The sequence below is a fragment of the Cucurbita pepo genome, chromosome 2 (genome assembly GCF_057944985.1).
Source record: "Cucurbita pepo subsp. pepo isolate OVF chromosome 2, ASM5794498v1, whole genome shotgun sequence".
Classification (NCBI taxonomy): Eukaryota; Viridiplantae; Streptophyta; class Magnoliopsida; order Cucurbitales; family Cucurbitaceae; genus Cucurbita; species Cucurbita pepo.
The window spans coordinates 2,912,642-2,939,871 of record NC_141799.1 but is presented as its reverse complement, the minus strand read 5'-3'; the positions used below and the strand labels follow the sequence as shown (position 1 = coordinate 2,939,871).

Below are 27,230 nucleotides of genomic sequence, written 5' to 3'. Positions count from 1 at the left end.
GTCCTCCCTGTGTAACGGTCCAAATTTTTAAATAAAAAGCAAACTATTTTACTTAATACTTATATATAATAAAACGTTAAATTAATAAAAATAATATATTATTCTAACTTTGCGTTTTAAAAATTTTAATATAATTTTCAATTTTCAAAAAAAAAAATCTAAAAAAAATCTAACTTTCCAATAATTTTAAAATATAATAACCCAATTTTTTTAATTTTAAGCGGAGTCAGATTAATCCAACAAAAGAAATTTAAAAATTCAATCTAATTTAAATTAAAAAATAATAATAATAACTAAACTCGTTTAGATGGTATAACTGGAGTGGATCATTATCCAGACTGGAATTGATCAAGTTATCCAGTCATATAAACATAACAAACTAATACGTTTTATATTTTAAAATCTTATGTCATTTATTTAATTTTTTTTTTTTTTTTGGTATTTTTCTTCTTTTATAAAAATTTTCAATTTACAAAATCAATCTATAATTATTTTTTTCGATTAATTATACGCTTAATTTTACACCCAAATATATATAATTATGTGTTTGGTGCAGCTATTTTTTCCCGGCAATTTTATCACTTCCATCGTTCATACGTCTAATTATGTATAATATTATAATAATGATTCAAAATTCAATGCTTAATCGTTAATTTATTTTACGAAAATTAGAGATATAAATTCACTTACCTTAATTTTAATTAAGATCTAATTCAATTCATTTTATGAAAATTAGAGATATGAATTGACTTATCTTATTTTTAATTAACATCTAATTCAGGACTTAAAATAACATTAAAAAATTTTGATTTTTGTTACCAAATGCTAATGCTTCCAATGAAATATTATCATTCATAAAAAATCTAATATTGTTTTGTAATTAAAGTTGAATGGAGCGGGATCGTCGTCTGATGGTTTATTTTTTATTATTTTAAAAAATTATATTTACCCCGTACTAATAACTAAAATTCATAAAATTTAAATATCAAATATTTACACACGAATTCCACTCTAAATATCAAATATTATATTTCTTAATAATTTTTAAAATATAGTTTGGAACTTTCGATGTTGATCGAACCATTAAAAGATTTTTAACCCATGAACCAAATCAAATTTTCAATTTAAAAAAAAAAAAATTAACTCAACTCAAATTAAAAAAAGAAAAAAAAAAAATCAAACCCAACCTAACCCTTGTTGGATAATATTGATTAATATAGTATTCGAGTCAATGTTTATGAATATCGTCCACAATTTTAACAGTTCTTAAATTTCCAATGGTATTCCTATTTTTTTTTTTTAATTAATTTTCTTTTTACTATATAAAAGGATAGTCGTTCAAATATATTATTAAAAAACCATTAAATTAATAGAATCTCATAAACTTTATAGAATTTTATTACCCTTAAACTTTAAATATATATATATATTTATTTATTATTGGATTTAGATGAAAATAATTAATAATTTATTTAAAAAATATTTAAAAAATATCCTTAAATTTTCAATTTTTCATTAATACATAACTCTTACCATTATAATATTAATGAATCGTTATACATTTTAAATATATTTAAAATTTTTAAAAAATAATATTAATACTCTTAAAATTAAAAAAAAAAAATTCAATTTTTTTATCATTTATATATATGACACATATTATTTATCTACCCAAATATCAATTTTTTAAAAACATTTATCTTAAGTTGGAAAAATAATATGTGTCGTGTTGAAATTTATAATTTTTATTTTAATTTTTGAAAAAATTTAAAAAATTAAGTATTTTTGAAACAAAATGTTAACTATTTTTATATGTTAACACAATGTTTTATTATTATTTTATTTATTTTTAAGTTGGAAGATATTCTTGAGAAAAGAAAAAAAAAAGGAAAAAGAAAAAAAAAATAGTATTTTTATTAAAGTAATTCGAAAATTCCTTCCCGTCCCAATTCCATTGCTTTGGGCCTGTGTGTGGTTGATTTCGTTGTTGGTTCCCCAATATTCACCCCAATTCGAAACCATTAACAGCCAAGATTTTATAGCGCGAACAAGTTGAGGCGAAGAAGCAGGGCGAACTACCAGTTCCAAGAGACAATTGAACCCCAAAACCCCAAAAACTCCGAAAGAATCCGAAGCTTCGCGGGCTAAATGTGAAAGCTCTGGCTCAACACCGCTCCCAGTATTTCGAAATATGGTACAGTGATTTCCTGATTCTCGAGTTCAAACAATATTCAATTGATTTGCCAAATCAACCTCCAATTATTCGTATTATTTTCGGAGATTCACTTCAATTTGTATGTTCATAACCTCGATTTCTTCTATGTTTCAGTTTTCAATCTCTGCAATTAATGATACAGACTCCAGAAATCAGTGGGAACCCCTAGCTCCTACTAAAGAAGCTCAGGCATGTCCTTCCTTTCTCTCTTTGTAGTTGTTTGTTTATCATTTAGCTTCAATGTCGTTTACATCTGTAGTTTAAACGAGGTGGAAATTGCCTTAACACATAGGAGTTTACGTGAGTGAATAAAGAATGCGTTTCTAGAGATTACTGGATTTGTTGTTTAATTGTAATTAATATCAATGCAACTAAGCAAGTTGATGGTCTTTGATGCAACATGGAGCTTGTATGTTTGGTATTTTTGTGTTCTCTTTGTTGTTTTTAAGTCGTCTTATTGGGAAATTTTTGAAGAATTGCGATGATTTCCAACTTTGTTTAGAAAGAAGTGTGGTTAGACACTACAATAATAGTTGAATTTAAGATTCAATCACTATCTTAATTTTATCTGCTATACGCAGGAATTCCATCTGACACAAACTTACCACGATGGACTTCTTAAGTTAGAAGCAAAAGAATATGAAAAGGCTCGTGAATTGTTGGAATCCGTTCTCAAGGATCATTTGATAGCATCTGCACAGGTTAGCTTTCTTAAAGGATCACAGTAATTGATGGAGAACGAACCATGTATGGGATTCCTGATTTTTCTGGTTATGCAGGTTGATGGTGAAGCTGGTGATAATCATCTACTGCAGCTCAGGTTACTGATACATGCTATCTTTTCTACTTGTTTCCAAAAGTTTAAGGTTTTATTGGATGAATATTTTCACCAATTCACTTCTTTTGTAATTTCTCGTGAATGGTCTTTTGCAGATTCTTAGCACTTAAGAATCTTGCTGCTGTATTTCTACAACAGGGATCTGCACATTATGAGGGTGCTCTGCATTGTTATCTTCAAGCTGTGGAAATTGATTCTAAAGATTCTGTTGTATGGAACCAGCTGGGTACTTTATCTTGCTCAATGGGCTTACTTAGTATTTCACGTTGGGCATTTGAGCAAGGACTTGCATGCAGCCCTAATAATTGTGAGTATTTTATATGGTCTTTTAACATATTTCTTTCACAGACATGGTACTAAATGTTTTATGGGTGGTTGTTGTTAAGGGAATTGCATGGAGAAGTTATTGGAAGTTCTAATTGCCATACGTGATGAGGTAGCTTGTCTTTCTGTAGCAGAATTGATTTTGAGGCACTGGCCATCACATGCTCGTGCTCTGCATGTGAAACGTACAATTGAAGAGCCGGAACCTGTTCCGTATGCGCCAAAAGGTATTGATAAGCTAGAACCAAAACATGTCCGACTCAAATTTACTGATAAGAGGAAGGCTAGTGAAGAGGATCTTGATGAAGATGTCAAAGTTAAAAGGTCAAACCGGAATATAGACCTCCATCTAGCAGAAGCTTCCTGGGTAGGTCTTGTTGATGGACTCCTAGATATCTTACGTCCATTGAGCGGATGCGGATCTGAGGTGGAGGCTGAAAAACCACTTAGATCTGGTGATGTTGGATTAAAAATTTGCCTACCACCCAGTTTAGATTGTAGTACTGCATTTATGGAGAGGAAAGAGTTTGCTTCTACCTCCATTAGTGGAAATACATCTCTTGCGGATTCTAACACAGAAAATTCATCTTCTTTTAAAGAAAAAGAGGCAAGTGGTTTAGATGAACATCCACAGGAGAGACGTAGTACGCGTCTTGAAAGGCTAAGAAGTCGTAAGCCTGGAATAGAAGAATTAGATTATTCTACTAGTAAAGATCTGGCCAGGGTTGTAACTCAGTATCTTGAACCCTTTATTTCCTGTGCATTGGGAACCAAAGATACTGACCATGATACCAGGAAGTCTGTTTCCTATCCTGATCAGGAGAGTAAATGGGATAAGGACTGCTATGATGTTCATACTTTTTTGGTAGAGAATTCCTGTAATTATGGCGCTTACCATGTGAGTCATATGCTTTTAGAAAAGCTTTCAAGAACGTATCCTTCATTTCAGGATGCATTTTTCAAATTTCTGGACTTGGAAAAGTTGACAAGACATTGGGGAAAGGACAGATCTCTTGAATGCAATCTTTTTCTTGCTGAACTCTATTTTGACTTTGGGTCATTCTCATCTGATACTTCCAAGCAATCTGAATTCATGTCAGAGGCTTCATATCATCTATGTAAGATCATTGAGTTAGTAGCCCTGGAATATCCCTTGAATTTGAGTTCTGTCCTAAAGAGTGATAATGGCTCTAGCAGTCTTCAAGGTGACAGCAGAATATCATCTGAAAATTCTAGTAACCAGCATTTATTTGTTGAAAATTCACTTTTCACAAATAACAGATCCTTCTGGGTACGATTCTTTTGGCTTAGTGGGCAATTATCTTTGTGGGATGGAAACAAGGCAAAAGCCTGTGAAGAGTTCTGTATTTCTTTATCACTTCTGGAAAATAAGAATGATGTGCATGATTCTGTGTCACTGGTCTGCCTCCCTCACTGTCGGGTCTTGAAAAGGTTGACCTTGGATAGACTACTTTATGAAATTAACGTTTTAAAGGTTGACCTCTTGATGGAGAATGCTGTACCTGAAATGTTTGAGAAAGAAATGTATGAAGAATGCATCACTTTACTTTCTCCACTTCTATTTGGTGTAGATGAACTTGACCTTGATGCTTTATCCTTGCATTTTTGGGGAAGGAAAGATGCAGGGGTTACTTCGGTAGAACTTGCAGCGATTGATGTTTTAATCAAATCGTGTGAGAAGGAAAATCGTTTGGATATGGAGATATATTTGAATTCTCACCAACGGAAGCTGCAAATACTTGTGTCTGCTGCTGGAATGCACGAGTATTTTACATCAAGTAAATCCTTTCGTGAGAAGTCAGAGGCAAAAGCACTCTCTGACATAGAAACAAAGGATAGTGCGAGCAGCCACTGCAACCATCTAGTTGCAGAAGAAGTAAAAGCAATATCTCATTGTATATCACAAGTAAAGAACTCAATTGAACATTCCGGAGACTCAGTAAGCCAATATTTATTCCCCATTATCGTACTTTGTTGTTATCTTTTCATGTACTAAGTGATTTCTTCATTTAAAATCGAAAAATTGATCAAGCCTCTAGATGATTGTGTACAACTGTAACGCAAGTAAAAACAATTTTCTCAAGTTCATCCAATTAATCCTACATTATTAAAGATATTATAATGGAATCAAGTACAAGTATCTGTTTTAGATGAGTCACTTTGTGGGAAAACTTGCTGTTCCTTACCATGTCATTACAAGTCCTTTTCATCTAATAGAGAAGTGTCCAAACATTAGTGAAATGGGTAAATAAGAATAATTTACAAGCGTCCTTCGTAAACTTTTGCCCCTGGTTGTCGATTGGAGCATAAGGTATCTTATCCTGTAGTTCTATTGACGGTCTGAATCTTTTGGTCTCTTTAACTTTCAAATAATCTATTTGAGTCGTTGTGCTTTACATGATCATCTTGGTTCTGGTTTATTTTTTGACTTATTAGAGTGCGTTCTTCACTAGAATTAAAATTTTCAATAAAAATGACCAATTTTAAGGAAACAATATGAAGACATAATTATACAAACAAGAAATTTGGTTTAGTGAATAATGTGAAGATGCTTATGTGAAAAGTTGACTATAATATTTATCCTAGAATGGAGACATTGATATTCCTTTTGTACATGTGCGAAGTGCCAACCAATTTTCATGGATTTTATAATGTCAGATTAAATATCATGAATGATGTCAATTGTCAAAGAAATACTGGTGATTTTATGGAGAAAAAGAAAGATATTTCCTCGTGTTATAGATGTAACTCAAATAGATGGATATGTAGTGGACAACATGGATAATTTTGTTCATGACTCCGTTTTATCCTATACATGCATAATTACTTAATTACCCTATACATGCACAATTATTTAATTACCATATACATGCATAAATTATTTAAGCATGATCATGTCTTTGTTTGGATATAGGAATTTCTTTGAGCAGGCTTAGTTACTGCATGGACTTTGATGAAAATTTGATCTCATTCGAAAGTGGTATTTTAAACTCCACTTTCCTGAGATCTGTAGTTACGTCATTCCTTAGAGGGCAATGGGGTTATATTGTAGCTTTAGTTTTTTTTAATACATTTATTTCTCTTACTGAATAAGGGAAGTTTATGGACGTTGCTTTTGAATTTGATAATTTTTAGTTTATTTTTTTGCTAACATTTGAATTCAACTTGCTTATCAGGGTTGAAGCTAAAACTAAGTGTGTACAGAATGCATTCTTAATGCCTTTCTTGTCTGCTCTCTTCTCCTTTAAGAGCTGTACTCACTCATTACCACCATTGACTTTGTTATGCTTGCAGAATGACATACAGACAAGGAGGATTTCTGATATGCAGTTCTTGCTTTTATCAGTCATGTGTAACGTTATAAACATATTCCTCTCTAAGAAGTCTTCTGGGGTAGCAGTTGATGATCAAGTTGAAAAATGCTGCCTTGTAGATGCTGCCATTGCGTTCTGCAAACTCCAACATCTTGATCTTTCCGTGCCTGTGAAATCTCACGTCAGTAGATGACCTTTTTAGGATAATAAGTTAATTATCGAGCCTGCTATTGTGCTTCTCGGTCTATTCTTTTTATAAAGATTCCCTTCGCAGTTGTTACTCTTATATTCTGATCAATTTCTGACTTTTCAATGTAGGTTGAGTTAATTGTTGCAACACATGACCTACTTGCAGAATATGGTCTCTGCTGTTGGGGTGAGGGTGAAGGAGAGGAAGGAAAGTTTCTTAAATTTTCCATAAAGCATCTCTTAGCTTTGGATATGAAACTTAAATTGAACAGCTCGGTAAATGGGAAAAGAATTGAATGTGATGACATGGAATGGCAGAATTGTCAGGTAAAAGCATATCCAGACCGACCAAAATTGAATGCTCAAGATTTGGGGTCAAGTCACAATGATGAAAAGAAATCCCCAGTGAAGGATGCTAAGGAGGATATAACACAGGAAGGCTTGTCAACTCATAAATCGATATTGAAAGATGCTACAGAAGGAGAATTTATTAAGCAAGGCAGTGAGGAATCTGTTGGCAAGCTCAGCTCTGGTGAAAATAATAGCGACCAACTAGTAGAGTGTGAGAATGAGCAAAATGAAGATGAAAAGGAGGAGCTAGAGTTAAAAATTGACAATGCCTTGGATCAGTGCTTTTTCTGCTTGTACGGGTTAAACCTCAGATGTGACTCATCATATGACGACGATCTATCTGTACATAAAAATACTAGCCGTGGGGATTATCAGACCAAGGAACAGTGTGCTGATGTTTTCCAGTATATACTTCCTTACGCAAAGGCATCATCTGTAAGTACTTTCTGCAAGTATGTCCACTGTTCTATTAGTGTCTCCCTCCCCTTTGATAGATTTATGTTTACTTGGAGAAATCAGACACTAGCACTCCCATATTTTGGTGGGACTATCAAGAGTTCTGAATTTATGATTTACAGGAGTTAGCATTAAATTGAATTTAGTTTGACTGGCCTTTTATCTGGTGCCCTGTTTTTCTGCCTTTCAGAGAACTGGGCTAGTCAAACTGCGAAGGGTTCTAAGAGCCATCCGCAAACACTTTTTAAAACCTCCAGAGGAAGTATTGGATGGAAATGTGATAGACAAGTTCCTGGATGATCCCAATTTGTGTGAAGAGAAACTCTCTGACGAAGCTGGTTCAGATGAGTTTCTTGTAACAATGACAAAGATATTACTTAATGATGTAGGAAGCCTTAAACAATATCGAACATCAGTCTTAGGGAGGTAAGACTTTGCATTACTTTTGCCATGTCCTATGGTAAAACAGGGTAATTCTTCACTTTAAAAATATTAAATTCATTAAATGTTTGCTCTTGAGATTGAGCTATCTGTATTTACCTGATTGCAGCTCTGAGTCATATGTGGAAGTTTATGGCAACTTGTATTTTTTCCTTGCTCAATCCGAGGAAATGAGTGCAACCGACAAATATCCAGGTTTTGTGCTCACCAAGGAAGGGGAGGAATTTGTACAACATAATGCAAGCCTCTTCAAATATGATTTACTGTATAATCCTCTGCGATTTGAGAGCTGGCAAAAACTTGCACATATTTATGATGAGGTAAATGTACTGTCATTTTGCATAATCCACCTGTCTGTTTTGGCGGGTACACATTTCTTACAGATATGCATCTTCAAATCATTCTTGAAAGTTCCATTCTCAGAAATTCTATATTTACCACAAAACAGGAGGTAGACCTGCTGCTCAATGATGGTAGTAAGCACATCAATGTTGCAGGATGGAGGAAAAATGATACTTTACCCCATAGAGTGGAGATAAGCCGAAGGAGGAGCAGGCGTTGTCTGCTTATGAGTTTAGCTTTAGCAAAGTCACCAACTCAGCAGGTTTGACCTCTAAATTTTCTATACGTTCAGTTGGAGACCAGACCCCATCATTTTATGGGTTCTGCCGTATGTTAGGTTTGTTTCTTAATCATGTGGACTGTATGTCATTTTAGCAGTGAGGTGCTTGTATAACTTCTTTATTTCATTATATTCATTTAAGATGGGGATGATGTTGAGGAAACGCCTGCACGTTTTATTGATGACCATCATTATAATGAAATAAAGATAAAGTTTATTCAGATTACTTGTCGGGGTTCTTACCTATAATTTATTAGAAATGTTCTCTATTTTGAATATTAAAATATATGTAAATAGTAGATGCTTGAATCTGCAAGATGGACTCATCTCATATAATGTTTGGTCTTTTCTATCTATACTTGTCATGGTTTTTGTGACTCTTACTCTTCCGCCTCAAGTTTGAGTCTAAGAACTTGTGGGAATTAAAAATAAAAAGGTGTTGTTAACTCATGTTTGAACCTTTTGTGACTCCAGCGTGAGATACATGAGCTACTAGCACTTGTGTACTATGACAGCCTTCAAAATGTGGTTCCATTTTATGATCAGCGGTCGGTGGTGCCTCCAAAGGATGAAGCATGGTTCAGATTTTGTGAGAATTCCTTGAAACATTTCAAAAAAGCTTTTGCACATCAGTATATCTCTCTTCACTTTTGATATCTTTTGATTTATTTCTCAACAATACCTTACCACAATTTTGTAATTTAACCTTGTTTTTTTATTTTATACTCTATTTTCATACAGGCAAGATTGGTCTCATGCATTCTATATGGGCAAACTTAGTGAAAAGCTCGGGCTTTCACATGATAAAGCTCTATCATATTATGCTAAAGCTATTGCCTTGAATCCATCAGCTGTTGATTCTATTTACAGGATGCATGCGTCACGCTTGAAGGTTCTTGGTAAATGTGGAAAACAGGATATGCAGGCTTTGAAGGTTTGTAACCTAAAACCTTATAAAGTTGTAATCGTTGCTTGTTTTGATTATAGTGGATTTATTATATTAGTTTTCAACGAAGTACAAATACTCATGAATTCCTGTTTTGTGTCATCCTTTTGAATTTTAGATATTTAGCGAACTATGGTAGACTTTGGATGAGTTCCATTTTCCCTTTTATATATAATATATATTATATATCCTTGCTTTTTGTTGGAATTATCCAGGATCTTTCAACTTATGCCTTTAATCAGTCAACTAGAGATGCTTTGATGGAAATACTGAATAAATTTGGTTCCAAGACTTTGGATTTACCTTCGGGCGTGGATGGCAGTGAGGCAAATTCTGAGGATATAAAGCATGATGAATCCCTTAAAGTGGAAGAGGCGTGGCACATGCTTTACAACGATTGTCTTTATGGACTTGAAACTTGTGTTGAAGGGGATCTTAAACACTATCATAAAGCCAGATATGCACTTGCTCAAGGTCTTTATAGAAGGGGTGAGCGCGGTGATCTGGGCAGAGCAAAGGATGAGCTCTCATTTTGTTTTAAATCATCTCGTTCATCATTTACAATAAATATGTGGGAGATTGACAGCACGATAAAAAAGGGAAGGTATGGTTTCAATGCTTGTCCAAAGTCTTTATGTTATAGATAACTCATTCAGGGTAATTCAATGATACCGGAAGAGAAGTCTTCACAATATGCTTGCATTATGAAGTAGTATGTCAATTGATTTTATATTTGACTATATTCAGGATAGGATCGAAAATGATTGATGTTCTTACTTCCTCTTTCTGTTATTGCTAGAATCTCTTATTAATAGAAAGCAATCATGTTTCGAACTGTAGATAGCTGTTCCAAGTGATATGAAGAGCATGAAAGTTTTGAAAATGATTATTACATTATCCATAGTATTTAGTTTTTCTTGTAAAAGGAAATTATCCATACCATTTTCTTTGTAACGTCCAAGTCCTACTCTATGTTTTCTGTGGTTTGAAGTATTCATAATGAAGTACCTTTTATACTTGCTTACACATTTCAAAGCAAATTTACTTGAAAGTTAGTCTTCCAATGTAGCATAAGTAATTCTGTATTACAGGACAAAACATCTGGTCTTCATAGAACAAAAAGGCACTTGAAGTTAATTTACGATAAAGTTCTTGGAAGTTTATTTCTTGCATTAGAAGTTTAACCTAATGTAATGCCTTCAGCACGTGTAATTAAAAAGGAAGCTACCTTTTTGACATATCTATATTTCAGGCGCAAAACACCTGGTCTTTCTGGGAATAAAAAAGCACTTGAAGTTAATTTACCAGAAAGTTCTCGGAAGTTTATTACATGTATAAGGAAGTACTTATTGTTTTATTTGAAACTTCTGGAGGAGACTGGAGATATCTGTACCCTTGAGCGTGCTTATATATCACTTCGAGCAGATAAAAGGGTAACAACTACGTGCTTTGAACTATTTCTATTCAATTCAATGTTTCATCAGCCACATATTAAATTTAAATTGTAGATTCCTACATATACAATGCAGGGAAAATAATTTAATGCTGTGCATATGTAATGTAGTTGTATGCAAAAATTGGGATAAATGTAATTAAGTCATCTTGGCCGTTACTTTTCTTTTTGTTTCTTTAATGGAGAAACCATATAATTCTTACTTTTTTTGTTCACTATGCGTACAAGCGCGCATGTTTTTATGTTTTTATTAATGTATGCATGTATGTATATTTCATTTATTGATGTTGGCAGGCCATCAACTCTGTGAATTCAATTTTCATTATGTGTTGACGATCTTGTCGAATTGCACCTTGCTTATGTTGTTGCTTATGTGGCATGTAACACCAATCATCAATCCAGTTTGCATTGTGCATTGAAGATCTAGTTCCAGTTGCTCTAGGGAGGTATGTCAAGGTTTTGATTACGTCTGTTCGTCAAGTTGGGATTTCCAGCTGTGGTGATGCAAGCGGTTACGAACATATACTAGAGAAAATATTTGCTCTGTTCATGGAGCAAGGTAACTTATGGCCAGAACTGTGCAGTTTGCCTGAAATACAAGGACCGGGTATATCAGAAAGCAATTTGTATGGGTAAGCATATTTGGGAGTTATCTGATTTATCGAGCTTTTGTTTTTTCCCAATGTTGCCACAGACTTTTCAAACACTAGTGCTACTGTACTTGGATATAAACTTTTGGAATCTGATTGCCGCAGGTATCTTCATGATCATATCATTACTTTGGAGAGAAATGTCAAGGTTGAGAATCTTGAAGCAATAAATGAGAAGATTCGCAAACGTTTTAAGAATCCGAAGTTGTCCAATATTAACATTGCAAAAGTTTGCAGGCATGCTTCTACTGCATGGTGTAGATCCCTTATAATTAGCTTGGCACAGATCACTCCCGTTCCTTCTGAATCCTCAACCGAAATTCACACGTCAAGTTCATTACCTGTTGGTTTAGAAAGTAACCAGCTACTTTGTGTGGATTTGCAAATTAATGAATTATGGAGTTCAACGTTTGAGGACTCAACACATCTGAGAAGTCTTGAACCGAAATGGTGCCCGATCTTGTCCAAAATCAATAACGTATTTGTTAAAAGAGCTACAGAAGTGAATTGGGAAACTGCTAACTCTTTGCTTCGATCTTCTTACAACTTTTTTCGTGAGAGCTCTTGTGTGTTGCCATCTGGCTTGAACCTGTATCTAGTTCCAGGTCGACTGGCAACCGGAGTAAACTTCCAACGGCGCATGGATGGGGTTGAAATTCTAGATTTCAGCATGCCAAGGAAGCTTCTCTTGTGGGCTTACACCCTAGTGTATGGTCATTTTGCTAATATTTCATCGGTGGTGAAGCATTGTGAAGAACATCTGAAGGTATGAACTGAAAAATCTGTTATTGTGATGTGATAGTTGTCAAGTGATTAATGATTGGCTAACCTTTTCAGTCAAAGTTAAAGAAGGGAGCTGGAAATCCCGCCACACATGCTCACTCAAACTTGCCTGCTGTGATATCTTCATCAACAGGTTGCTTTCTTTTCTTTTTTCATGCTTCTACGTAGGAAAACTGGAAATGATGTAGCATACCACTTTTATCCTGCCTTTCTTCTCATTTTGCTTGTTTAATCGCCATGATCGGTTAATGATTCGAAACTCATATCTACCTCGACTCCTCTGCCTCGCCTTATATGCAGTTCTAGGCATCGGAAAAGATGGTTCTAATTACAGTGGGGAGACTGATGCAGAAGCATCTCCAGCCACCCCAGTTACATCTACGTCGTTGCTGGAGAGTCATGGCACGAGCAGTACCATGCCGCTTCTTTCTTCTGGCGACGCTCGTAAAAGTAACTTTTATGGCTCCCAACTTCAACAATGTAACAGTACCATTGCAGAGAGGATAGCTAATGGAGGAGATTCAGACAAAGGATGATACTCCCTCCAGGTGCTTGCTCCCTCAGTAAGTAAGCAATTCACAACGCTTTCTTTATATCCTCTAACTTATGAGAAATCTTCCAAAGAATAGGTTTTAAATATCCGTTTCAATTGCCAAATATACACATCTTGTGGCATGTAATTCACTAATTGTGATCGTTGCTTGAAATATTAACCAAAATTCTCATGTCTGAATGATAAACTATGAAGCCCGTTGCAGCTTGTGTCATTTCACCTAAGACGACTAGAATCAAATGGTATTTATTGCACGGTTTCTTCTATATTATTGACTGTCGAATCCAGTTTGTCTGATTTTGCACACTATAACGGCCATTTCCGACACATTATCCTTATTTATTGTCATAGCATATATGAACCGGTGAAACGAAGATTTTCAGTCCTCTGCTCTACCAACTGAGCTATACCGGCCATTTCCTACACATTATCTTTATTTTCAATAGTAGTCCGGTGACACGAAAATTTTCAGTCCTCTGCTGTACAAATTGAGCTATACCGATCATTTCATTTCCGACACATTAGACGTATTTATTTTAATAGATGACTTTGATTTATGTCATGGGCAAATAAGAAAAAAGAAATGATTTATGTCGTATTTTCAATGACCTATAAAATATATTAAATTTCAATTTGATTTCTATTTTAAAATTATGGAGATTAAATTAAATCTAGACTTTAATATAGAAATTATATTATATTTTAACATAATTCAATTTATATAAAATTTATATTCTGAGAGATTAAAAGGTAAAAAACCAAATTTATTTATTTGTGAATAAAGACAAATTTGGAATTTAACCGAAAATATAATTTAATTCTGTGGGGGATATTTTTCCAAAACGATACATGTAAAGATAGAGCCGCAGTGGAAAACTTCGCGTCTGGAAATGGGAAGTGGAGCTCTGCGTTTGCTCAAAGGAGCTTCATCACTTCCATCGTTGAATCCCCAAATCTTCATCTCTATGAGTTTGAATTCGCTTCCCGTTTCTAATATCAGAATCCGGAAATGTTCGACTGCTCCTGGAATTCGTGCCTCTCTTCAACCTCCCGATGTTCCTCGTTTAGCTGAAACAGCTCGAATTTCCCTCAATCCGAGTGAGGTATGTTCAGACCTTCACCATCTCAATGTTTTCTTCTGTTTCTTCGATCTTCTTCTTCTTCAAGTAAAATCCGCTTCTCGCTTTCAGGTTGAAGAATTTGCTCCTAAGATTCGACAGGTTGTTGACTGGTAAGCTCCGCTCTCTCTCTCTCTCTCTCTCTCTCTCTCTCACGCACTCAGAAACTGATAGACCTTGAAAAATATTAGGCATCTAGATAAATTTAGGGTAAAAGAATGCTGTTCAAAGTATGTGACCTCCGCGACTGTGGCTTCACTCAGACTTGGTTATCGTAAATGTTTGGTTATTATCTTAGGTGAGGCTGAAAAGATGATTGTATTTGTTGGTGTTTGGCCTCTAGGTAACTTACTATGAGACAGTTGCCTCTTATGTCCTACACATTGAGGGGAATTCTTCAGGGGCAGGTTGTAAAATGAGATTCTATGAATTTACATTTACTTCCCTCAGCTGAAGAAAGGGTGACAAGATCAAATGAGATTATGTTGTTGTCTTTATAACCTGTTTTACATTAACTTTCGGGGTTATCGATGATCTTATGAGCGAATTGGAACATTTAATGCAGTTCTGTTATCTCTTGTTTTGCTTTGAAATTTTGAATACTTGAAACTTCCATTTCCTCCCAATGTTCATTGTTGATTTCTTAACAATGTGCAAGCATCAAACTCAGGAATCTAGAGAACCCTCCACATTAGGATTACTGTTGTAATCATCCGCATCTTTCTTCTTCTTCTTCAAATAGTGAAAAGTTACAAAAGGTGCATCATAGGGGATTACAAAGGACAAGCCCAATTAGTACTAAAGCAAGCATAGAATCATGGTTACGAAAAATAAGAGTGCACCAAGGTAAGCAAATTGAACAAATTAAATCCCAAACTTCCTACATTACAGCCATTTCTGTTACAATAATAATGTAAACAGCCATTTAACCATATTTGCTAATAATGATGTTTATCTGGGGATTTTTTTTTTTTTTTTCTTTCTCTTTTGAGAGAAATGGCCCGCCAATTTGGATGTTAAAGCCACATTTCTGTTTTTGAGCTTGTCCAAGTCGAGATCTTCTTGCTCAGGATTGCAAGACCAAGTCTGCACTTAATGGGGTGACTTCACCACTGTGGCACCATCCCCTTATGCCCACAAAATGTTTTTTTACACTCTTTTTTATTTTGGAGATTTTTTTAACAAATTCTTAAAAGTAAAAGTAGTAGGTTGAGATGCTGGCTAGAACTGACTGGAATAAAATCTTATATCTGTATGTCGGTTGAGTCACTCAAGAGTTTAGACTATGTGCTGAGATAGAAGCACTGGGAACATGATTTATATATCTTTTTATGAAATTGTTCGTTCTATTAACTCTCTGTTTGAGTTTTTCATTCTTCCAATGAAATTGTTCATTCGGTTAAGTTTATTCTCTTGGCTGTTGTGGTTTCTATTAACTTAATATGATAATATTATGTTTTAGGTTTGGGCAGCTCCAGGCGGTTGATCTTCAAAGCATTGAGCCTTCCATTAGGGCAGGTACATGCAACAACTCTTAGGAGTTCATTACTGTCAATCATCTTGAAACTTGTTTACTGTTCTTCTAGCCATGCTTTCGCTTGTTTCTCACTGTTAAGTGTTGATTTCCAATCGCACGTCTATTCAAAATGGAAATTTAAATCACATAATCGTTATTTTCATTGGAAAATAATGATCATAAGATGTGGAGGCATTGCCTACTTCTCACGACACTGGTGATGCAATGAAGCATATCGTGGAGGGGGATAGCAGCAATAGGACCCGAAACTTAGCACTGTTTACTTGAGCTATCATGGCCAGGATAATTGATTACGATTTCAGATACCAAAAAAGCTGCTCTCCCACCCACAGATGTTTATATTTCTTTCTGGGAGATTTTTGGATCATAATTTTATCAAGTTATTAAAATGCTAAAAACCTCAAGACGGTTAAGACGGTTAGGAATCACGACCCTTCACAATAGCATGATATTGTCCACTTTGAGCGTAAGCTCTCATGACTTTGCTTTTGGCTTCCTCAAAGACCTCTTACCAATGAAAATGTATTCCTTACTTATAAACAACCTCTTAATTAGTCAATATGGGACTCCTCTTCCAACACTCCTCAACTCCTCAACAAAGACAAACAGCTAGAGTGCAGCATACTGATTTTCCTAATATTTACAGATACTGAAGGTGGCAATCAGCGGGATGATGTTTCTGAAACATTCGAAAACAGGTAACCTGGTTATTTTGCAACTTGTGCTGTTACAACATTGGGCAGGAAATTTCAGTCCTAACACCATTTTTTCTTTTGTTTACCCCCCAGAGAGGCCATGATTGGCGCAGTTCCAGTCTTTGATGAGCCGTATATCAGAGTTCCTAAAGTTCTGAATAAGGAGTAGTTACTAAGGTAGGCAGCTTGTTTCATCTGTTTCTTTTATTCATTAATGGCATGTTCTTCAACATCTTATGTGGCCGAAATGATTAACTTTGCTACAAGTTACTCGGGGATATTCGAACTACAGTTCAAATTAATCACCCATAAATCCTAATCTTAGTTCAAATGTCTAGTTTCTCCATTTTTTAAAATCCAAAACTCAAATTCTAATGTTGGAGAAAGGGAGCTGTCCTCCTTGTTGAGCTCATCAACTCTCCTTGGAGAGATAATGGAGAGAGATTCAGGTCAATCTAGCCTCTTCATCACATAAATCCATGTCCAGATTCATATTGTTTGTAGATATTATTTTTCAGTTCAGAGTCGTCTCTTAGGCTGCTTCAAGGATGGCTTTGGTGGGTCCATTGGTTACCTAAGTATGAGGTGCAAATGGCTAGTATTTTCGGATAAGCTCTCATGTCTTTGTTTTGGACTTCTCCAAAATGCCTCATTATCAATGGAGATAGTATTTGTTGATTATAAACCCACGATCATTCCCTAAACTAGCAGATGTGGGACTTTCATCATCCAACAAGCTCATCTAAGAAAAGTCTTTTAAGCTTCTAATTTTGAATTCAAACCTCTTCAATTTATTTTTGGTTCATTTTATATTCTATCATATGTTAAATTTTAATCTTTATGTTTTTAATAAATGTTAGTTAGTGGATAATTCGAAAGTTATTTTTAAAATTAATATTAGAATTAAATTGATTGTATATAATAATATTATTTTTCTGGGTTGGTAGATTTTCATTTCTCTTTAAATTATAATCAATGAGTATGTAGATTCTATAATATATAACTTTAAATAATGAGGTTGATAATAATCGGGAATCAATCCCTAATTTATTATTGTTTATTTACATTGAAAGTCAATGAGTTGTCTTGTTGACTTTTTACCAAAGAAAAATTGTCCTAATCTTTAAATATATCGCGCTATAATAATAATAATAAAATACTATTTCTTTTTTAGAGGTCAAAAATTCAAATCTTTATATAATCTAATTATTTAACGGAATATTAAAAAATTTATCATAAAGTTTGAAATTTCCTTAGTCAAACTGGAAGACATGGCACGTGCGAGAATTACCAATAATTAAAGATAATTAAAGTATTGATTAAACTTAAATTAATTAACAAAGATAAGGAGGAAATTTGGCACGTGCGAGAATTACCAATAATTAAAGATAATTAAAGTATTGATTAAACTTAAATTAATTAACAAAGATAAGAGGAAATTCACGTAAGCTTATACGAAAAGGTTGAAAAGGCCCAAACAAAAAAAAAAAAAAAAAAAAAAAAAAAGGCAATATTATAATTATTGGGTTGGGATCACCTGGTTTCGAGTTCAGTGCATCTGAAACGTGGCGGCAAGTTATTGGACGGAGCATAATTTGCCGAATGTTTTGAGTCACCCACCAAGAGGGTGGGTGAGGTCGAAATTCCAAACAGTTGGAAATGGAGATGGGCGGTGCTCTGTTTCTTCTACTTTTCTGCGGCCCCATTTGAGTTTAGTCTTGATCAACGAGGAGCCGACAGATCCACCACTTCTAAAAGCTTCCCAAATTTACCCTTGCTTGGCTTCAACTTCGAAATCGCCACTCCATTTCTTGAAATCGAAGTTGCTGTATGGAAATGTGTGGAAATGAATTGTCGGAGTGGTTGCGGCGGTGAAGATCGGGGAAATTCTGAATCGGCGGCGGAAGAGAAAATGGTGGTCTCTGCATCTTCGTCTTCCTGCAGATTCAGTGGACTATGGCAATGGGTCTTCACTGTAAGCCGGTGGGGTTGCGAGTAGACGGTGTGGTAATAGTCGTACCATTTTCCCATATAACTACTTCAACCGCTTTCAACGAAAACCTTGTTTGGACGGAAGAATTCAAGGCCTTCATTCTGCTCTGTTTTCAAACACCGACGACGCCGCTTTAGTCGACTTTAGCCGACTTCTCTTCCTCTTCTTTCGCTGATTCTCCTTGTTTTCTTTGGATTCTAACGTTTTCTTATGGCTTCTGTCGAATTGGGGAAGCCGAGTTATGAGGCTGTGAGCCAAGGGGAAAACAGAGGACGATTGGAGAATGAGAAGAGAGAAGAAGCGAGAAATGGGATGAAGAAGAATGGAAATCGTACAGTATCGTTTTCCTTACCTATGCTCGGATGCGGATGTTTCAGAGTCCAACGCGACGAGGAAGGGAATTTGGATATAGACGTCGTCAATGGCTCTGGGGAGCGTCCGCAGCCCACCCACCTTCTTATAATGGTTAACGGTCTCTTTGGCAGGTTACTCTATTTTCCTTTGAGATTCTTTTGGTTGTTGCTATGATTCAAGCAATTGAAATCCCAATTCATCGCTCTATAATGTTTTCTCTTCAGTATTTCATTTGCATTTATGTGGGTACTGTTTCTATATTGGTTTCTGATTTCGTTTACTGAATAGGATAACGTACGACTTATCTTATAATCAATAGTGGGTCGTATTGTTCTACTTCTGGTAGGTATTAGCTCTAGCTGTAGAATGTTGACCAGCTAAGCCCCAACTATTTTAACAAACAGTTGCTCCTAGACACTAATTAATAACAAACTACTAATGGGATTTTCTTTACACTGTAAACAAATCCATGCCATTTGGTATTTACATTGTCGATTTCTATTCTTTTCTGGGTGATGCATTGGCAGTGCCAAAGATTGGAAATATGCAGCGGAGGCGTTTTTGAAGATGTATCCTGAAGATATTGTTGTTCATTGTGAGTCTTTCAATGTGATCTTCTTTTAATTTCAACAATTAAAGTATACACAATGCAAAGGAAGCTTACCCTTTTCATATTTTCTACTGGTTGTCCTGTTTTTGTCTGAATTCCTTTGTGTTCACTTTGTAACAAGCTTCTTTTATGAGTACAATGTCATCAACTATACTTGTGTTATTTGCAGGCAGTAAACGTAATTACTCAACATTGACTCTTGATGGTGTTGATGTGATGGGAGAAAGACTAGCAGAAGAGGTGTTTCATCATTTTCAAAACTAAGTTTATATTTCTTTGTTTATTTTTCATATATCAAGCCTTGATTCGGTTTTCCATTCAGATTTTGTCAGTTATCAGGAGACATTCCAATGTTCAAAAGATCTCGTTTGTATGCCATTCATTAGGCGGACTGATAGCAAGGTATGCCATTGCAAAGCTTTATGAGCAAGATGCACTAAAAGAAGATGTCCAAGTTAATGGAGACTATGACAAACATGGGCTTAGAGATCAAAGCAAAGAAGAGGAATTTAAAGGAAAAATAGCAGGGCTGGAACCAATTAATTTTATAACATGTGCGACCCCACATCTGGGTTCAAGAGGGCATAAACAGGTGAATAATCAATGTTTTTTTGCTACTCTTGTTTTATATGCTTAATTCAAAACTTCTGCATCTTGTCTAGAAAATACACTGTGACCAAATATAGGCTATTTTACTATTTATTCTCCCCTTTGATTTGTTCGTGCTCGGCATCATTGACGATTCGTTAGTGACTACAATCAAACTCTTCGTTCTAACGAAGGTTTCGTTCTGAAATAGATTATTTTGCTTGAGTAAATCTATCTTAGAATTTGAAGGTTGTAGCATTCTAGTCATGTATGTGGCTCTTGAATTTATGAAGCACTTTTCACGTTTCAGGTTCCGATGTGTTGTGGCTTTTATGCCCTGGAAAAAGTAGCTGTTGGCACATCATATTTCTTTGGAAGAACTGGGAGGCAATTATTTTTAATTGACAAGGACAGTGGAAAATGCCCCCTTCTTTTTCATATGGCTGGTGATCGTGAAGATCTCAAATTTTTGTGAGTCCACTCTTTTTGAGCTCAAGTTCACAACGATTTCTTGCCTGCTTCTAGAGAAATTCATCTTCACCTGTAATAATATTGTGGTCTTTCTACTGCAGATCTGCTTTGCAGTCGTTTAGGCGACGTGTTACCTATGCTAATGCACGTTACGACTGTTAGAATTGGTCAATCCATTAGAATAGCTTGAAGTTAGTCATGCCATAAGAATAGGCTTACTTCGTTAGTTTCCTATGAAATCGGATCTATTAGTTAATCTTTTGCCAATATAAATAGAATATGTCCTCAATAGTGTGAGGCACAGTTTTGCATAAACTTGATATGGTATCAGAGCCGAAATAAGATCCACGAGATCCATAGCCTCTGCTGTTAGACATGTCAATCCCAAACAACACAATGTCTTCTCCGTCGATCAGTCAGGTGATTAGTGTTAAGCTTACACAAGAAAATTATCTACTGTGGTCCACCCAAATCCTTCCCTACTTGCGTAGCCAAAACCTTGTTGGTTTTGTGGATGGATCCATGCCTGCACCAAGCCAGACGATCGCCGTTGAACCAAGTGAAGAAACAGGGAATCGCAAAATTATCATCAACCCTGAGTTCACAGTCTGGTACCCCCAGGACCAGCTGGTACTCAGCCTCATCAACTCATCAGTCACTGAGGAGGTTCTCAGCACGATGGTTGGAATCACCACTGCACGAGAAGCCTGGATTACGCTGGAGCGACAATTTGCTTCCACATCTCGAGCAAGAGCAATGCAGATCCGTATGGAACTCTCTACTATCCAGAAAAAGGACATGACAATTGCTGACTACTTTCGTAAAGTAAAACATCTTGGTGATACACTTGCTGCCATTGGCAAGCGAATAGAGGATGAAGAACTCATCGCCTACATGCTGCAAGGACTTGGTCCAGATTATGATCCTCTAGTCACAAGCATTACAACCAGAACAGATGTATACACTGTCAGCGACGTGTATGCTCACATGCTGAGCTATGAGATGCGGCACTTGCGTAAGGGTACATTTGAGCAACTTTCATCTGCTAACAATGTCAATAGGATATCCATTCGTGGAGGTGCCAATGGAGGTCGAGGTAGTCGCGGTCGTAGTCGTCAGTTAAATAGTGGTCATGGACAATCAAGGCGTACTGTGAACAATCCTGGACGTCAACCATCAAAGACACAAAGCAGCTCAGGCATTGTCTGTCAGATTTGTGGTAAGCCCAATCACGATGCTTTGCAATGCTGGCACAGATTTGATCAGGCATATCAAGCCGAAAATAATCTCAAACAAGCAGCTTTGGCAACCAGTGGATACACTAGTGACACAAACTGGTATGTTGACACTGGAGCCACAGATCATATCACCAATGACCTAGAGAGGCTTACCACCAGAGAACGCTACACTGGCACCGACCAAATTCAGGTTGCAAATGGCGCAGGTTTGTCTATCTCTCATATTGGGAATTCATTAATTTCTGGTTCATCTCTTGTTCTGAAACATATCCTATATGTTCCTAAAATCAATAAGCACCTAATTTCAGTACAAAGACTAGCATCTGATAATAATGCTGTTGTAGAATTTCACCCAAACTATTTTTTGGTTAAGGACCGAGTCACGAAGAAACTCCTGCTCCACGGTAGATGTAAGAATGGCCTATACGTTCTACCGCATAATTTCAGTCAAGCCTTGCTGACAGCCAAACTTTCGAAAGAACAATGGCACAGAAGGCTAGGGCACCCTGCATCTCCAATTACCATTAGAATTCTACAAGATAATAATTTAGCTATAGATACTAATATTCCCTCTTCCTCAATTTGTAATGCTTGTCAATTAGGGAAAGCACATCAATTGCCATTTGGTTCTTCTCAGCATGTATCTACAGCACCCCTTCAATTAATTCACACTGATGTATGGGGTCCATCCATTGCGTCAGTAAATAATTCCAAATATTATGTTTCCTTTGTTGATGATTTTAGTCGTTATGTTTGGATTTACTTTCTGAGATGCAAATCTGATGTTGAGTCTGTGTTCCTTCAATTTCAAAAACATGTTGAAACTATGCTAAATACCAAAATTCGCTCCGTCCAATCAGATTGGGGGGGTGAATACCATCGGTTACACAATTATTTCAAATCCACAGGCATTGAACATCATATCTCCTGTCCTCACACACACCAGCAGAATGGGTTAGTCGAAAGAAAACACAGACACATTGTAGAAACTGGCCTTGCTTTACTCGCTCAAGCCAACATGCCTCTATCCTACTGGGATGAAGCTTTCAACACAGCTTGCTTTCTTATAAATAGAATGCCCAGCCGAACCATACAACAAGACACACCACTTCATAAATTGTTTGGTAAAAGTCCAGACTACTCCATGCTTAGGGTGTTTGGCTGTGCTTGCTGGCCTAATTTAAGGCCTTACAACAACAAGAAACTGAGTTTCAGAACTACTAGATGTATATTCTTGGGTTATAGTTCTTCTCATAAGGGATATAAATGCTTAAATAGAAGTACAGGACGTATTTACATCTCTAGAGACGTGGTTTTCGATGAAAATATTTTTCCTTTTGAAGAATCTAAGCCACCAAACAAAACCACAAATCCACATCATCCTGTTCTACTTCCAGCCTTAGCCAAACTTGCTAGTTTTTACACTGAAAATGCTCTTACAGATATTGAACCAGTTGTTAGTAATTCCCATATGAATGATGGTCAAACTGATAATATTGCTAGTGACAACTTGTCTGGTGTCAGCTTATCTTCTGCAGATAATACAAGAAGTTCAGAGGAAATTGCAGAATATGAAGCTGAGAGCAGTTCGATCAATGCTCAAAACCAAACTCATGAACATGTGTCTGATCAACCAACTGAAGCAGCTAGTCAACATCCAATGCGAACAAGGTTGAGAAATAACATTGTACAAGCTAAACAATTCACTGATGGAACTATCAGATATTCAGAAACCTCAAGAAAATTCGCAAGCGCTGTAACTATCACAACTCCGATCATAGAGACTGCTACTGAACCTCGAAACCTGCAGGAAGCCATGCAACATCCAAGATGGAGAGGAGCAATGAATGATGAGCTCTCAGCGCTAAAACGAAATGCCACTTGGGATCTAGTTCCACCCAAACCTGGAATAAATCTCATTGATAGTAAATGGGTGTATAAAGTGAAAAGAAAAGCAGATGGGTCAGTTGAAAGATTAAAAGCAAGATTAGTTGCCAAAGGATTCAAGCAAAGATTTGGTGTTGATTACACTGATACTTTTAGCCCTGTGATCAAACCGTCAACAATCAGGGTCATTCTTTCGCTAGCAGTAACCAAGGGCTGGAATATGAGACAAGTTGATATCCAAAATGCATTTTTGCATGGAATTCTGAAAGAGGAAGTGTACATGCGACAACCACCAGGATTTCAAGACTCAGCCAAACCAAAGAATTACATATGCAAGCTCAAGAAAGCCCTTTATGGCCTGAAACAAGCCCCAAAAGCTTGGCATTCAAGGTTGACTGGAAAACTTATTGAGTTAGGCTTCAAGGCTTCAGTAGCTGATTCATCTCTTTTTATTCTCAAAAACAGAGAGATAACTATCTATATGCTCATCTATGTTGATGATATAATTATTGTGAGCTCCTCTGATCAAGCAACCGAAAGGTTGATTCAGAAATTGAAAATAGATTTTGCAGTAAAAGATTTGGGTGGTCTTGAGTATTTTCTGGGTATTGAAGTCAAGAAAACACGAGATGGTATCATACTGTCACAGAGACGATATGCCTTAGATTTGTTGAAAAGAGTAAACATGGAAAAATGCAAACCTATGTCTACACCAATGGGTTCTGCTGAAAAATTATTCAGAGAACAAGGAATACCCTTATCAGCTGAAGAACAATTCAAATACAGAAGTACAGTGGGAGCACTACAATATTTGACAATGACTAGGCCTGATTTGGCATTTGCTGTCAATAAAGTGTGTCAATATCTTCATACACCTACTGATGCTCATTGGGGTGCTGTGAAGAGAATTCTTCGTTATGTTAAAGGCACACTAGCATTAGGAGTGAAAATTCAGAAATCAACCATGATGTTGTCGGGGTTTTCTGATGCTGATTGGGCTGGTTGTCCCGATGATCGACGTTCAACTAGCGGCTTTGCTGTATTTCTTGGAGCAAATCTAATCTCATGGAGTTCCAGAAAACAGGCTACAGTGTCAAGATCAAGCACCGAAGCAGAATACAAGGCCATTGCGAATCTTACTGCAGAAATGATTTGGATCAAGTCATTACTGAAGGAACTGGGCGTGTATCAATCAAAGGCTCCTCGCCTCTGGTGTGACAACCTCGGAGCTACATATTTAACTTCAAATCCAGTATTTCATGCTAGAACGAAACATATTGAAGTTGATTTTCATTTTGTTCGAGAACAAGTAGCACGTAAAGCAATGGAAGTTCGGTTCATTTCATCAAGTGATCAAGTAGCTGATATCCTGACAAAACCACTGTCTAAAACTCCTTTTACTACACATTGTAACAATCTCAACATGTACAAGACTTGTTGGGATTGAAGGGGACTGTTAGAATTGGTCAATCCATTAGAATAGCTTGAAGTTAGTCATGCCATAAGAATAGGCTTACTTCGTTAGTTTCCTATGAAATCGGATCTATTAGTTAATCTTTTGCCAATATAAATAGAATATGTCCTCAATAGTGTGAGGCACAGTTTTGCATAAACTTGATAACGACAGTATCCTGTCATTATTTCTCTACTTATCTATTTTTCTATTATAACTCTCCTCCTTGTAGTTTGAAAAAGGTTAGAATTTAGATCCTATGGTTTTAAAATTTAGAATTTCATTCTTATGGTAAGATAAAACCTCATAAACAATCATTGTAGTTTGACAAAACATTTATAAATAGTCCCAACATTTGATAAATAGTCAAACTATAGAGATGGGTTCTAGCTTTTAAAATCATCGAGACTAAATTCTAAATTTCTCCAAAAACCTTATTCTTCAATGCTTCCCAATTTTTCGAGTAGGTGCTCTCAAGCATTACATTCCTGAAAAAAGATAGTTGAACTCAAGATGATTGAAAATAATCGAGTCACTGATTCTACTCTCAAGTAAACTCATCAGATTGACTGTTGTATTGCCCTATGTTTATATATAAACCCTAACACTATACACAGACGTCGTTGGATGGTGTACATCTTCTATCAGGCGTCACAAAGAGTTGCCAAAGGTAATTTTGAATATTACCCATGAAGCTTTCTATGTGGACTTTGAACTACTATCTCACTGGTTCTTACCTTTCAGCTCAAAGGGTTATCAGGCGATAGTGAATATCCATATATTGTAAATGTAGAGATGGCAAAAATTTCCAGTCCCGAGTTATATGTGCCATCAGAGGCCGAAGCCAATGGATACAAGAAAGCTGTTTTGGAAGGTAAGTACTCATTTAATAGTTACTGTTTAAACTTTCCCAGTCAATTGGAGATCAACTGTTCTTGTATTGAGTATCATAAGTTCGTCTCATGTTATTTTATTCATACGTTTCTTTTGAGATTTCGTGATCATTATTTCCGAAGTTCTTAATTTACAATTTGTTAGTTTGGCCATCTTTAACATTGTAGTATTATTGTGTTAAAATGATTGTAGAAGAAATGATCAAAGGTTTATTGAGCGTGAGCTGGGAGCGAGTCGATGTTGACTTTCACAAAAGTAAACAAAGGAATAATGCTCACCTTACTATTCAGGCAAGTTTGCATCCTGCAGCCTAAAATTTTATTTGGCAAACACAGGACTAGACGTAATTAGCAAGTCATCAACCTTGGATCATACCTTGTTATCGTTCTCAATTAATAAGTTCAAAGTACATGTTTCTATCAGGTTAATAGGTACAAAGACAATTCCGATGGCGCCTGTGTGATCCAACATATGATTGACAATTTTACCTTGTAGCATGCGACGAATTGAATTCTTGACAATTAATTTCAAGTTTGAATAACAACCTGGACGGAAAGCACGCTTGCCTACACGCTGGGTTGATCGTTGCTAATAACACCTATACTTGACTGAATTGGTGGCTTGAGCATCAGGTACAGAGTTGTATTGTTTAGCTCAAAAAGTATTCTTTGTGCATCAAGAAGGCAAAGTAGCAGAATATGACTCATGATTCCTATGTTTGCAAGTGAAGAGGCCTGTTTTGTGTCAAAAGACTTGGAAGCATTTGCATATTCATGAGTTTTGTGGTGTTGGATACAGCAATAGCAGCATTGAATTTATTCTTTTAAAAATTCTTTAGCAATTGAAGCTGTAGCCTCTCCTTTGATAAGAACTGTATTCTCTTTTACTCTGGCACTTTCGCCATAACAAAAAGTGCTACTTCTTGTACGTGCCAGAGAAGCACAAAGAATAGTCTGCAGCAAGTGGAAGTGAAATGAGAGAATATAATTTAGGTTTCTTTTATCATTGATACCATCCAGCCTCTCTGTGATGATGAAGATGAGTAGTAGGACACATTGTTTTGGCACACAAACGTGTGTTTTTCCACTTGCTTCTTCTCTCATGCCATTGCATTTGATCCGTGGCTGAAATTCAAGACCAACCGAATAAAGTGCAAGGCTCAGCTGCTGCATCATGTAGCAACCAAGGTGAGTGGTTTCAATTCAAGTGCATGTTTATTTCCTTTTGAATGCGTGA

General features: G+C 36.0%; 3 protein-coding genes and 1 non-coding gene across 5 annotated transcripts; all 4 read left to right on the top strand.

Moving 5' to 3' along the window:
- Window positions 1–1,964: 1,964 nt before the first annotated feature.
- Window positions 1,965–13,380, top strand: LOC111788067 (Tetratricopeptide repeat (TPR)-like superfamily protein). 2 transcript variants are annotated; one of them, XM_023668218.2, is made up of 19 exons: window positions 1,965–2,194; window positions 2,330–2,404; window positions 2,797–2,916; window positions 2,995–3,035; window positions 3,149–3,360; window positions 3,440–5,337; window positions 6,693–6,893; window positions 7,031–7,687; window positions 7,899–8,134; window positions 8,259–8,469; window positions 8,598–8,753; window positions 9,246–9,403; window positions 9,513–9,705; window positions 9,933–10,321; window positions 10,970–11,150; window positions 11,573–11,802; window positions 11,926–12,586; window positions 12,658–12,736; window positions 12,904–13,380. In XM_023668218.2, exons 1-19 carry the CDS (start codon window positions 2,192–2,194, stop codon window positions 13,137–13,139), a joined length of 5,937 nt encoding a protein of 1,978 aa, XP_023523986.2. In that variant the 5' UTR covers window positions 1,965–2,191; the 3' UTR covers window positions 13,140–13,380. The 2 variants fall into 2 exon arrangements, with proteins under 2 accessions (XP_023523986.2, XP_086977390.1); XM_087121264.1 differs by lacking the exon at window positions 1,965–2,194 and having other exon boundaries at window positions 2,321–2,404.
- Window positions 13,381–13,984: 604 nt separating this feature from the next.
- On the top strand, window positions 13,985–17,343 carry LOC111785465 (glutamyl-tRNA(Gln) amidotransferase subunit C). Its single transcript, XM_023665869.2, has 6 exons — window positions 13,985–14,259; window positions 14,347–14,387; window positions 15,737–15,792; window positions 16,458–16,509; window positions 16,600–16,683; window positions 17,025–17,343. The coding sequence occupies exons 1-5, from the start codon at window positions 14,047–14,049 to the stop codon at window positions 16,673–16,675; spliced, it is 438 nt and encodes a 145-aa protein (XP_023521637.2). The 5' UTR covers window positions 13,985–14,046; the 3' UTR covers window positions 16,676–16,683; window positions 17,025–17,343.
- Window positions 17,344–18,011: 668 nt separating this feature from the next.
- LOC111788760 (putative lipase YDL109C) lies at window positions 18,012–26,999 on the top strand. The gene is made up of 10 exons (XM_087121271.1): window positions 18,012–18,984; window positions 19,381–19,448; window positions 19,633–19,703; window positions 19,786–20,055; window positions 20,362–20,522; window positions 20,624–20,679; window positions 25,718–25,770; window positions 25,845–25,974; window positions 26,187–26,284; window positions 26,418–26,999. The coding sequence occupies exons 1-10, from the start codon at window positions 18,710–18,712 to the stop codon at window positions 26,487–26,489; spliced, it is 1,254 nt and encodes a 417-aa protein (XP_086977397.1). The 5' UTR covers window positions 18,012–18,709; the 3' UTR covers window positions 26,490–26,999.
- Window positions 21,387–21,522, top strand: LOC111797787 (small nucleolar RNA Z247). The gene has a single exon (XR_002815612.1). It is a non-coding gene; the product is annotated as a small nucleolar RNA Z247 (small nucleolar RNA).
- Window positions 27,000–27,230: the final 231 nt, after the last annotated feature.

Excerpts from the sequence above, each read along its gene's own strand:
- LOC111788067 (XM_087121264.1), top strand. The coding sequence starts at position 2,321 with ATGTTTCAGTTTTCAATCTCTGCAATTAATGATACAGACTCCAGAAAT. Across the intron at positions 8,135-8,258 it reads CGAACATCAGTCTTAGGGAG|CTCTGAGTCATATGTGGAAG; the intron begins GTAAGACTTTGC and ends ACCTGATTGCAG. Across the intron at positions 10,322-10,969 it reads AGCACGATAAAAAAGGGAAG|GCGCAAAACACCTGGTCTTT; the intron begins GTATGGTTTCAA and ends TCTATATTTCAG.
- LOC111785465 (XM_023665869.2), top strand. The coding sequence starts at position 14,047 with ATGGGAAGTGGAGCTCTGCGTTTGCTCAAAGGAGCTTCATCACTTCCA. Across the intron at positions 14,388-15,736 it reads ATTCGACAGGTTGTTGACTG|GTTTGGGCAGCTCCAGGCGG; the intron begins GTAAGCTCCGCT and ends ATTATGTTTTAG. Across the intron at positions 15,793-16,457 it reads TGAGCCTTCCATTAGGGCAG|ATACTGAAGGTGGCAATCAG; the intron begins GTACATGCAACA and ends TAATATTTACAG.
- LOC111788760 (XM_087121271.1), top strand. The coding sequence starts at position 18,710 with ATGGCTTCTGTCGAATTGGGGAAGCCGAGTTATGAGGCTGTGAGCCAA. Across the intron at positions 25,771-25,844 it reads GTCACAAAGAGTTGCCAAAG|CTCAAAGGGTTATCAGGCGA; the intron begins GTAATTTTGAAT and ends CTTACCTTTCAG. Across the intron at positions 25,975-26,186 it reads CAAGAAAGCTGTTTTGGAAG|AAGAAATGATCAAAGGTTTA; the intron begins GTAAGTACTCAT and ends AAATGATTGTAG.